The sequence below is a fragment of the Protopterus annectens genome, chromosome 2.part0 (assembly GCF_019279795.1).
Source record: "Protopterus annectens isolate FY-2018-M chromosome 2.part0, PAN1.0, whole genome shotgun sequence".
Lineage (NCBI taxonomy): Eukaryota > Metazoa > Chordata > Ceratodontiformes > Protopteridae > Protopterus > Protopterus annectens.
Window position 1 is genome coordinate 436,836,677 of NC_056728.1, and position 13,410 is coordinate 436,850,086.

The 13,410-nt window shown below is 41.3% G+C and overlaps 1 protein-coding gene across 1 annotated transcript in view; it reads left to right on the forward strand.

Moving 5' to 3' along the window:
- Positions 1 to 13,410, forward strand: part of VPS13A (vacuolar protein sorting 13 homolog A) — a 4,910,496-nt gene that overhangs the window by 4,831,316 nt on the left and 65,770 nt on the right. Inside the window, exon 71 of the mRNA XM_044060868.1 lies at positions 4,836 to 4,910. Within this exon, the coding sequence (XP_043916803.1) occupies positions 4,836 to 4,910 (75 nt within the window). The remainder of the gene's footprint in view (positions 1 to 4,835; positions 4,911 to 13,410) is intronic.

Genomic DNA, 13,410 nt, shown 5'->3' on the forward strand with positions numbered 1-13,410 from the left:
TGATGTCACTTCACAACCTGTTACGTCTTCATCCTCATTCAAGTTTCCTTTACAACATTTGATTTACAATATGCTTATCACATTCCTATTCATCCAGACTTCAGTCTTTTCTTAATGTTTTATGTGGCTTGATCCCATTATCCATTGTCTGCCTTACCCTTTAGACTATCCACTGCTACAAGAGTACTCAAAAAAGTGTATAGCTGAAGTTATAGCTCATTGCAGGCTGCAGGGTATCCATGTTTTAACATATTTAGATGACTTGCTTATCTTTGCAGAGTTTTTCAAAGTGTCCAGAATCTCTCTGTTTGGAAAGAGATCTCTTACACAAGCTGGGATTCTAAGGGAATATTCAAAAGTCTTTTTTTTACACCTTCTCACAAGATTGTGTTTGAGATGTCAGTTCGACAACACAGTTTAAAGAGACTTTCCTCAACAGGAAAAAAGATCTCTACCTAGAAGTACTTCTAGGATTTTGCTTTCAGGCTTTGACCACTGTGAGGGAATAGCTCTTGAATTTGGGTCTCATGGCTTCTGTAATTCTCATGATCGTAGGTTTACCCTGGGTATCACTTCTGTGTCACTGTTAGACAGAGGCACAGTATACTAACCTCGAAAAAGGGCATAGCAAAATTAATTTAAAATGGGTGGTGAAAGCCAAACATACTCTGGCTAGGCTTATAAATGCCCTAGGGCAGATAGCCTAGTATGAACCTATGATACCCCTGGCAAGACTCGACATGAGAAAGATAAAGTGGTATTTGAAGTCTCGTTGGTCCCCCAGCCCCTTGTCTTTTCAGATCCCAGTGCTGGGGTTTATCAGAAGGGAAATCACTTGGTGGAGACAACAGATATCCTAAAATCCAGGTCTCCTGTTCTCCCTCCCTGTCCCAAAGCAGTCAGTCACCACAGATGCAGTGGACATTTTTTTTTAAACAAGAAACATCTTTATTAAATTGTCATGTATGGCATAGGCAATCATGCATTTATATAAATGAAAACAAACCATATTGATATAATTTTAGTTGTAAACATTATACATCACAAACCATATTGACATAATTGTAGTTGCAATTATTATAGACTTCAAACTTTGGGTTGCAGTTTTAGGAGGGATAAAAGTGCAAGGTGTGTGGGACTCCAAGGACAGATGCAAGCACATACATGTAAAAGAGATGTTTGCCCTGATAGGCCCTCAACTCTGTGAACCATCTTTGTTCCCCAGACCTCTTCAAGTTGATATAGACAATACCACAGTCATGTGGTACATCAAGCAAGGGGGGCGGGACCAGCTTGTACTCCTCTCTGGAGACTAGCCATGGTAGCTTGAGATATAGTCTCACAGCACAGTCTCACTCAACAGGTATCCTACATTCCATCAGAGCAAAATTGTGCAGCAGACAAGCTGAACAGGACAGTGGCAGATCCTCATAAATGGAAGCTAGAGCAGGGATTCTTGCAAGATCTAATTTATCTGTGGGGAGTTCTTCAAGTAGACCTCTTTACCTCCTCTCTGAACAATCAGCTGGCAAGATTCAGCTCCAGGGCTCTGTGCAAGGCGGCCTGGAAGACAGAAGCCTTTTTTTTTTCTTGGACATGAATGACCTTGTATGCTTTTCCTCCCTTTCCACTAATATCCGGGGTACTTCCGAAGATTCAGAAGAAATCCCCCAACATAATTGCAGTGATTCCCTTCTAGCCAAGGCAACCATGGTTCAGCCTTCTTTTGGAAAATGGACAAGGGTAATTACCACAAGCTTCCTCACAGACTGGATCTACTCACATAAGAAAGGGGGTGTTTGATGCACCCCAACATCAGTCAACTTTAGTTGACTGCCTGGCTGATAGGGTCTTAATTCCCGTAACACACCTGTTTACTGAAGATGTGCAGCAGGTACTAATGGAGGCAAGAAACCCTGCTACTAGAAAATAATATATTAGCAAATTAAAAAGGTTTCCTTATTGGTGCTAACAACATAATCAGCACCCATTTAGGGCTAGTTGTACTCTGGTTTTACAATATTTGTGAACGGTACTATCCCGTGGCCTTTCTTACTTCTCTGTCACAGTTCATTTATCAGGCATTTCAGCATTTCTGCGCATGTATCCTCCTTTTTCAATGCATTCTCATGTCAAAATGTTTTTGAAAGGGGTTTTGCTTAAGAGACCTCCAAGAAAACTGGTGCCCCCTCCTTGGGATCTTAATTTTGTACTTGAGAAACCAACACTTGCTCCATTTGAACAAGCTAACTTGGCTGACTTTGGTTCTTAACATGTAAAATAGTTTTACTGATTGCTCTGACCTCTGCAAGAAGGGTATCTAAGTTTCAAGCTCTTATGGTGAGTCAACACTGTCTCATTTTCCACAGGGACAGGGTTTTTTACCGGTATCTGAATTCACTTTAAGTCAAACTCTCCATCTCCCCATTTTCTTTCCTGAACCCAAAAAAGGAGAGAGAGAAAGGAAACACCATAACTTTGACGTCCACAGACAAACCAGTTATTATCTTGACAGAAGTAAATATTTCAGATGTACGGATCAGTTGTTAATTTCTTGTGAAGTTAAAAAGGAGGGGGGCAGCCTGTATCAAAACATACTATTTCCAAAGTGTTGTCTAAGGCTATTACATTTTACTATACTTAACATAATGGAACTGTTCAGGCACTGTCAAGGCCCCCTCTACCAGGGCCTTAGCTTCATCTGAGGCTTTTTTGGAAAAGATTGCATTCTAGACGTATTCTAGAAGCTGCTTCTTGTTCATTTGTACATATTTTTACAAAGCATTATAAGGTTGATTCCTTCTGTAAATTTAGAGTAGGCTTTGAAAGACCATTTTACAGGAGCTCCTAGACTCTTCTTCTCCTTCCACCTCCCAAAGTGGAGTAAGCTGGGGGGTATACTGTAGCAGCGATCAATACAATGGACATAGTGCAGTTGTGTAAGTAAACTTAACAGTAAATGTTCAAATGATCAGTGCTGCAGTAGCAGCGCCCTCCCATCCATCCCCCTTGTTGTTCTGTGTGTTGTTTATGCCAGGGTGTGTTTATTTTTTTGTTCTTCTTAGCATTGTCCTTTCAGGGCTTAGCCTCCCTCTCTCTCTGTTGGCACGAAAACTCTGAAGGGCTTGGCACACAAACTTGTCTTTGAGTCATTTTAGCTCGAGCTTCCAGACAGGTTAAGTGTGTGGAAGGTGCTCTGAAGCTTTGGAAGCTGACTGGCTGTTGTATCCTTCCCAGAATATAACCCATATAGCTAAGGCTACTGCAGTAGTGATCATTCAAACATCTACTTTATGGGTATGTTTTCTTTAACAACTGTACTTTCTGATGCCATTTGACTTGCTGTTGTGTAGTAAATCCATAGTATTGGGTCAGAAGATGCCTTGTATGCCAGGCACAGGGCTTTGAGTCATTCCATGTAGGGCATATTGTTTAGGCCTTGTATCCTTTTAGTAAGGTATCCCTGTGTGTGTTCCAGTTGTTGCATGTTTCTGGACAGATACATGCCAAAGTGGCATTATACTCAATGACTGGTGTAATGAGAGCTGTAAAGGGGGGCAGTGACATCCCTAAATCTAGACACAATCTCTTTGTTTATATGCCCTGCAGCATTGAAGGACTATACAACACTAAGAACAGATTGTTTTAATTTTGCTGCATGCACATATACTTGCAGTGTCATGACATAATAGGTTATGAGTGCATCTGTTCATGTATATGTCAACACTGTGGACAAATAACATCAGGCAAAATGATTTTAGGCCTCCTTCGGGAATTTACCCCCATTCGTGTGTGTGTGTATTGTGTGTGTGTTTGTGTTGTAAAACCGTATTGGGACTGTCTGTGACTGGTACAGTAACTCCCATTTCTTCCATTGCTAGCCACTGACTCGCATCAAATACTTGTTTCTTTGCGAACTTGACACCATTCCCCCAACCCAAATTATACTCATTCATGAGATGAGTGGACTGACCTTCATGGACATTTTTCAGCCACAAATTGAAGGGAAGCGTATTAGTGGTGTACTTACTACTTCGATAACCATAACCGTAAGAAGCAAGAGAATTTCCATCTCGATAAACTTAAGAATACAGCTGGTTTGCAGTGGCAAATTGTTGATCAGTAGAGGCTGCATATTTGCTAACTTGCCAAACAAGTACATGTTGCTTTATTAACCTGGTGAGCTTTTATTTTGCTAAGAAAGGTCTTTAGATGTGGGCTGTTTAGAGTATACTACTAAAAGACAAGCCTAGAGTACGGCATACTGAATGAGTGCTGCAACGAGAAAAAGAACTGCATAAATCTCTTGTTAGCAATGCAAGTATTCATGTCTGTATACATGTTTGACAAATTAGAAAAATGCGGCTTGTGTGTTACAGAAGAGGCAAACTGCATGGAGTAAAGTCAGATCAGAAAGCATTTCACCTAATTACAAAATTTGATGAGGACAGTGATATCTAATGCTTTTAGAAGCAGAATAAACTGTGAATGTGATATATTTGTTGAACTGTTAAGAAAGAGATCATATTTATTGTGTGACCAAAAGGAAAACTTCTAAGTAGAACTTTCCTGAAAAAGCTGTGCTTAATGCTTTATTATCAAAGTGTGCTGTTGGGACTAAGATAACTTATAAACTTTGTAAGAGAAAGAGGAATGCAGTTTTAGAAATGGCAGATAAAACTGTAAAATACAAGTAGATTATAGCTAGGTTTTCAACACTTCACAGAGGTGCAATACCTCATTTGCTGCCTGTAATTTTTGATGCGACCATTTGCGGAGAGCATTGTTTCTGTTAAAAAATTAATGGTTACAAACTTTTTTCTTTCCTACATTAGGAACGGGTAAAATCTGTCTTCCACGCAAAAAATATTGGAAAAATAATCAACTTTAAAAATTCAGAGCAAGCCAAGGCAAGTATAACTTTTTAATTGTTTGTAGAATTAACTGTTTTTATGTTTTGTTATTACTGTAGTTTACTAAGCAAAATCATTGTTTATTTTCAAGCATGACTTAACTGTAAGATTGGCATATTCCACATCAGTTTGGAATATAGATAATTTAAAACTGTTCATCAGTCTTTTGGTTGAGGAAAGACAACAGAGCAGTTTGCTGAACAAAAAAGTGAAAGAGGGGTGGTTCTGTTCATTAGCCAGACTCTTCTAGATCAGCAGCAGTATTTTCACATGACTAGTGTCACTGAAGCATTAAAGAATTAAGCTGTTCAAGTCTTGGGCCACTGTGTTAAGTGTAGCTTATAGGAAAATTACTTGAATTGCATCTTAGCAATGCAGTTAGTTGTGCAGCGCATTGGCAATTCATAGGTACTTATTAGGCTGTTGACCCATCAGGATCTTGAAAGCCTTGCCCTGCTTTCCCATGAAATATTTAGCCCTTGTAGTTTAAGTACAAATAACCCAGCACTGTCAGAACATTTACATGTAAGCCATATCTGTAAAGAACAAGGGTGCTAAGCCAGAGGTGAATTTTTGATTCCCATCCATTTATGCAGATTATATCTGAGTAGAGTAAGGCAGGTACCTTGCTTTTTCTGGAGAGGAAATTTTTCTGCTTCTATCTTCAATTTTTCCATATGGCACAAGGAAATCATCCTTCATCTCTATTTCCTTCCAATGTTTAATTAAAGAAAATATGTAATCAGCAAAATGGTGAATAATATTGATATTGATTGTTTCCTTGCATTCAGCAAAAGGAAGGCATTTTCAGGTAACTTTAACCTTCCCCTCCCCAGTGGTTACTTGTTACAGAATTTACCATACTCACAAGTATTTATCATTATTTATATAAACATGTACAGCTTCTACGTTGTTTTTACTTCTCCCAGACACAGATCCATAAATCACCACAGCCTCTGTTTATGCATTTTGAGGCCTACTTTCTCCTATCCATGATTTAACATCTGCAGAAGTCTAAACGGCCCTCTCACAGTTATCAGTGACTTCGCCCCTCAAATTCTTCTGTTTCATTTCTAAGCAGAAGAACTGTAGTGCATCCATATGGTATGTTAAGAATGCTAATAAACTGCATTAGGCTAAACTAGTATAGAATAAGCTCTGTTAAGCTAAACTGGCAGCAGTGCTGTGGATCATGACACTGACGTTCTTGTTTGTTATTTGTAATTTGGTGCCAGCAGATAGAGGTTAAGTCGGTCACTACATAGTTTATTTGTTTTTTTTCTCTCCTGTGCACAATCTGCTCTCAGTATTTACTGATACAAATACTCCACACTGCTTACCATCTTCTTCCCACTCTGAGCTAACCTGGTGGCCCACTTCTGATACAGCCTTCAGAGCTAAGCACTTAACACAGCTTGAACAACCAAAATACTTTCTCACCAAGAAAATAAAGGGAGTAAATCATAAAAACTTCAGTGATTGTCTCAAAGCTTTGTCCCTCTTCTTAATATCATATGTACTACTGAAAGGCAGCCTCTGCATACAGATCCAGAACAGGCCCTGCCTCTCAGATGTACTACACGCCTGCATGTCCAATGGCAGCATAAACAACTGCTCAAAGAGACTGTAATCTCTTCTACAATATAAACAGAATGTGTTGGAGGATAGATTTTTTTTTTGGCGAGAATATCATTTCTTTGAAATTAACTTTCTCTCCTAATAACGTTAATTGTTTGGACAGATGCATACTGAAGTGACCATTATACTCTGTGATCTGCCTAATAAGTGCTGAATACTGTGGAATGATTACGGCGCTGTACCTAAACCCCATACTCTTACTAATAAGCTGTCTAGTGAATAAGGGCTTTCTTACAATAGTGGATACATGATGATCAAATGACAGTTTGTGGTCCACGTAACTTCCCAGCTCCCTAACTACCGTATCAATTTTCAGGGATGTGCTGTTAATGTGATAGTTGCAGGGGACATCATGCTTGCTCTTGGAGACTAATATACATTTTTGGCATTTAATTTTAGTCCATGGTCATGACACTAGTAATTAGTTTAGGAAGGGCCTTCTTTGAGGGTCTTGGTGTCCTCTGTAGACTTTATGATGACACCAAGTGTACATTCATTTGCAGACTTGGTCAGCCATAAACTCTTAACATTAGCTTTGATCTCTGATAAATAAATGCCAAAGATGAGTGGACCAGTACACCACTAGTGACAGTATTGTGGGGGAGGTAGAACCACATACCCTAATTTCCTGGGTCCTGTTTTTGATCCAATTTGTCATTCAGTGAGTTACATAGGAAATAACATGTAGCCGAGTGAGTTTATCAACAGCACCAAAGTGTGGAATGAATCTAGATATGCTTTGTGTACTGATTTTCCCTCATCCTTTGCTTCAGTATCGTTTTTGAAGAAGTTAATCATGGTAAGCAGGCAGGATCTGCCCTTGACAGAAGCAAACTGGCTTGGGTCAAGACTTTATAGGTTACCTATGTCCTTATTTATTATTCCCACAATGATCCTCTCCGTAGCCTTAAAGAGGAGGCTGGTCAGACTTGTGCATCTGTAATTAACCAGATACATTGATGCCCTACCTATATGCAGGAGAAGACTTGCTGCCCTCCATTTGTCCAGCACAGACCCTGTTTAGAAGTTGGTACTGAGTGGCCTCTGTAGGGAGCATTGACAGGTCCAGTTTCAGGCCAGTAGGCATTCTGGTATGTCCACTAGCCCCGGAGAAGCAATGTTCCTGAACTTGGAAAGTGCTTTGAGGACTTATGATAGGGAGATTTGAAGGGGGGGGGTGTAGATATGGGTATGTGATCCAAGAACACGAGGGGTGTAGATATGAGTATGTGATCTAGGAATGTAGGGAGAGAGGGGGGTGATGATGGACCTAAATTTGTCTGCTGGTAGACTGGCTATATCTTTAGGGTCTAAGTGTATGATATCATTTACAATTAGCTTTCTGAAATGCTGGGCAGATTTTCTGATGTTTCTCACATAGTTAAAGAAGGCTTTATGGTTGTCTTTTGCCTGGGGGACTATTTTTACCTCATATCTAGCATTGCATGAGTAGATCAGGGACTGGAGTTTCCTTGTTAAGTTTAGGAAGAATCATTTTTGACATCTTAGAGTTACATTTATTTTGTGCATTGAGTTTTTTTTTTCTTTTATTGTAGAGTACGTTTGCTTGGTCTCCATTATAGGGGTTTATTTTTGAATTTGGCATTGCACTTACTTTTTGGAGAGGAACACATGCATCTATGCAGCCATTCACATGTGCTTTCAGTTTAGAGGTAAAGGATTCCACATATGCAGTGGGGGTGTTAGATTGGAGGGGATGATGAATTTAGCCAAGTCATCACTCAGTTCTAGTAGATTAGCCTTTGCATAAACTGAATACTGAGGTACTTGAAGATGCTTCCAGCTTTATTTAAATGGTGAATATTACTGAGTTGTGGTCTAATTTGACCATGGTGAAAGATACAAGTTAGCTATGATATGATAAAGGGTTTTGTTAATGATAAGTTAGATATGGAGGAGTTCCATTGATGTTCATCGTGTTTCACTGCTGCAGTCCTAACAAATGGGTTATCCAACTCCCAGTAGCCCTCAGTCGGCCGGAATACCAAAGGTAAGTAAAAATGCTGCCGGTTGTAAAGGACGTCAGGGTGTCCGATACAAAGGGAGGCAGCCGACGTCACTTCCTCGGTCTTCCTTGCTGCGGAGCCCGAAGCAGAAGCTTTTTATGCACGAGTTCCAGTTGGCAGTTTACCTTTGTTGGTTTCCGACTACAAGAGTTGAAGTCTACTACAGCTAAGTACCCCGATGGGGATCCTCTTTTCTTGCCTTAACAAATTTCAGAAAAAGTTAATAATTGCCTTACCTGTGGAAAGCAGATTCCCCATAGAGATTGTCATTCCTATTGCATTATTTGTTTAGGCCTTGACCATGACGTTCCCAAGTGTGATCTCTGTGCCTCCTTTAATCCACGTACTATCCATCGTCAGGCTAAGATTTTGGCTAGGCATTTTGGAGTTTGGCCTAAGTTCGTTGGTATGGTGTCCGCCGGTCTTCAGGATTCGGATGTTCTGAAGAAACATAAGGATAAGGACCGCGACAGGCCTCAGAAAGCTAAGTCCTTGGATGAGGTTAAGTTGGTCGTCAGTCAGGCGGTAGCCAGTGAGACGCCTTTGCAGTCCCTGCAGTCTGCAGATGTACAACCGCAGGCCTTGATTGAGTCTGAGTCCCTTAGGCCTTCGGCCTCTGTTTTGCCTTCCGACCTGTTGCCGGTCACCTCTTCTGCTGGAGCTGGAGCTGCTAATCTGATTCCAGTGTCCGAGGCCTCTGTGATGACTTGGGAGAGATGGGCAAAGGCTGCCAGCCTAGTCAAATAGAATTCAATATATAATTCTGATATTTGTAAATAAATGTAAAATACAGGCATGTTTTCTTGATAATAAATGTAAAATACAGGCATATTTCTTGAGTGTAAAGAATACTGTGAAATGTGGAACTGCAAAATATGTGACAACATTGCACTCTACTGGCCCAGTGAAGCATGTTGTGACCCTTTCATGTTAGAATTCGGCTCCAGTGCGGCTGGATGAAGGTTTTATGCCCATTGTTTTAAGGCTAAAGTTTATGACCAGAATTTAGATGTGGAAGGTGCTTTATTGCTCTAGTTTCTTCTAGAATGTATATGTGAAATGCCTTGTATTGTTGTAAGTTTCTGAGTAGGTGTTAGATTGCTAAATAATGCAGTTTGTGGCCTGAGAACTCAGACCAGGTGTTAAGATGATGCAGTATGAATACTGGGAAAACCTAAGTGTCAAAAATGTTGTAATTTGGGAGGGCCTTAGAGACATGTTTGTTAGTAATGTTTAAATACTATTTCTCACAAGAGACTAGGAAGCATTTTGACTTTGGACATCCAGCTTATCAGCACTCTGCCTTATGCTCACATGTAAGTTCTAGAACTGTGATTTCTTGTAGGAATAGTTAAAGCTAGTAAAGATTAATTAGGTATTTTCCTTTGAAATCAGACCAGTCCTACTGTATTATTTTAAGTTTCTGTGTGATCTCTGAAATCTTAGATAGCTCTGTGGTGTAGTAGTTTTGTCTTGTGTTTGAATTATTTATTATTAAATACTTTTAAAACCTTCTACCTGTGGCTGGTTTGTGTAGAGATAAGTTCTAGAGTACATTGCATATTTATAGAGGTTATTGCAATAGGCCACTCTAAAGTAAGCCTTGACTGTTAGTCATACTACCATTGGATTATAATATTGCACAGTAGTAATTGGGCACCCTTTTAAGGGCCTTTTAGTAGGTGATATTAGTTGGGTGGTGGCAGTAATTACTACCGTATAGTCTGGGTAAAGGGGCACAGCTGGATAATCTGTGTCAGCCTTTCCCAGGAGTATCTGTGAAGTTGTATAAATACTTATCTCAAAGTGTGTGTGTGTGGTGTGTCAGCTACTTGGCAGGGACACAAAGCACTGGTTAGACAGAGAGGGTATTGGAGGTTTTAGCTTGCCCAGCTAGGCTGAGACCTGGACCCTATAGCTGTGCTAGTGGGGAGTCTTATTGAGGACCTGGTGAGCAAGGGAGCAACCAACCCCAGACTGACAGTGATATCTGTGTGCACATAAGGGAAATTGTACTTTACTGTGTGTATTAGTTATCCTTTTCTCTTCTATGAGACGACCTCCCTGGTGTTAGTGGTGAGGATTGAGGCTTCTTGATTGCTGGGCCAGGGCACGGTCATCACAGCCTCCGTTTTGCGTTCTGACAGCAAGCTTCTTCCTTCAACCTCTGCTGCAACCTCGGCAGTTGCCAGGCCTCCCGAATCCTTCAGGCTTGCAGGTAAATCTTCCATTTGTAAGCCTGTGAAAAGGCAGACTCCAGCTTCTTCTCCTTCCCCTCAATCCCAAATGGTTAAAATGGCTAATGATTTGTTGGCTCTTATTAGGGGTTCTCAGCCTCCTTCTAAAAGGAGTAGGGATGTTTCTCCTGAGGTTTTGTCCTGCTCAGGTTCTGATTCTTCCAGCATTTCTGCCGATGAAGAGGAATTTTCACAGGCTTTTCTCCTTTTGAGGATTCAGATTCAAAGGAGTCCATTCTCCTCAAGAGGATTTCTCTTTTGGTGATACTTTAAATACTCTCAGAGAACATTTTAAATGGGAAAGTCAGGATTATCCCCAATCCAAGAAACGGATTAGGGAGTTTCTGGATTTACCTCAGCATAAGCCTCTTGCTATTCCCCCTGTGTTGGAAGTTGATGATGTTTTTCGGAAAATTCCTTGTCTCCAAATTTGGTTCCTCCTGCTCCCAGGAAACCTGACAGGTACTACAGAGTCTCTGATTCTAATCTTTTTCTTTTCAGGGATCTGTTGGCAGATCCAGAGGTTATTTCTCAGGGCCCTAAAGGAGTTAAGGCCACTGTTACCAGGAATCCTGTTACCTCTGACAGGGAGTCTAGGAACTTAGATAGTTGGGGCAAGAAGGTTTATACCTCTGCCACCCTAGCTATTAGGGCTACCAATTGTCTATTTCATATGCTGAAGTACCAGCAGCACACCTTGGAGGCTATTAAGTCTAGGATAGCAAGTGTACCTCTTTTGGCAGAGAGTAAAGACATACAGGATTTACTGAATTCTGCCAGTCTGGTTAATAAGCATTCTTTGCATTGTGGTTGTGACATCCTTGAGGCCTCCAGCAGGGCTATGGCTACTGGATCTGTTATTAGAAGGCATGCTTGGCTCAGAGAACAGCCTCTTCCAGAACCTGTCAAAGCCTAGCTTTTGGATGTACCTTTGCATAAAGACCGTCTTTTTGGCAGCAAAGCAGAGGAGGTACTAAAGAAGATGGAGGATAAGGCCAAGTCCATGCAAACCGTTAAGGATTTTCTGTAAGTTCAACCCCCTCGCTTTAGCAGGAATTTCCCTTCCAAGAGTTGGACCTTTCCTGATACCAGCAGACAGAACCATTCTAGGACTGGAGGTTACAAGTCTTCTAGGGGGCAGGGGGCTACCCATCAAAGGTCTAGGCATTGGCAGACTTCCACTTCTAAAGGGGGAAGCTCCAAGCCTGCATCTCAGTCAAAACACTCTCAAAGACTTTTTACAACTTCTGCCTGTTCTTGCTTGCCGGGAGAGTCCTATAGGGGGAAGGTTGGCCCTTTTTGCAGATGACTGGGCCATTATCACAGATGACAAATGGGTGCTCAGAACGGTGTCCTTAGGGCACATGTTTTCTTTCTGCACATTTCCAGCTCCCAAGGGATTCCCGGACGTTCCTCCAAACCAAAGGGCAGAAGTAGAAAAAACTAATTTTGTCTCTGTCTTATCTGGGAACAATAGAATTAGTTCCTGCTCAGCAGGTAGGCCAGGGCTTTCCTAGTTCCAAAAAAAAAGGCACCTGGCGTCCTGTCCTGGATCTTTCCATTCTGAACTCTTTTCTTGTAATTCCAAAGTTCAAAATGCTCACTCTGCATCAGTTACAACCACTGCTAGAAAAGGATTCCTGGCTGGTAACCTTGGATCTCAAAGAAGCATATCTGCACATACCTATCAGGGAAAGTTGCAGGCAGTACCTTCATTTCAGAGTGGGCGAGCAACATTACCAATTCTCTGCACTGCCCCTTGGCTTAGCTACTGCTCCCAGAGTCTTCACAAAGTGCCTGGATTCAGTCATTGCTTTTTGCAGGCAGAAGAAAATTCAGATTTACCCGTACTTGGACGACCGTCTAATTCAAGCAACTTTTCAGGAACAGATATTAAAGGATCTGGAATTCGTAAAGACTCTTCTCTCTTCCCTGGGTTACACTCTCAATGTGGAAAAATCGAAAATGGTACCATCCAAGGAGATAACATTCCTGGGAGTGAGTCTGAACACAGCCGCCCAGGTGATGTATCTCACCCAGGAGAAGCAGACAACTCTTTCAGTTTACTTCAAGGACTTGGCAAGCCTGTCCCAGCTCCCTGCAAGGAAATACCTGCAAGCTCTGGGATTCATGACATCTTGTATTCTCATGATTCCATATGAAAGACTGCATATGAGGAAATTGCAGTGGTACCTCAAGAACATTTGGTGTCAACACACAGAGGACCTGGATATGATGATTCCTCTGCTTCCATCTCTATAGGCGGAGTTTCTATGGTGGGCAACAGCCTGTCTACAAAACAAATGCATGCCTTTTCGGACACCTCTTGCCACTCAAGTTCTGACTACTGATGCATCAGACTACTGGGGAGCACATCTGGATGGCTGATGCATACAGGGACGTTGGAACACCCAGCAGATGCACCTGCACATAAATCTAAAATAGTCTATTGCAGTTCAACAGGCCTTACTAGCTTTCAAGCATCTTCTTTCTCCAGGGACCCTGCTTTTCAGAACAGACAACACCACAGTCATGTGGTACATCAACAAGCAAGGAGGGACTCACTCTTACCCCCTGTGTAGGCAAAGCATGAAT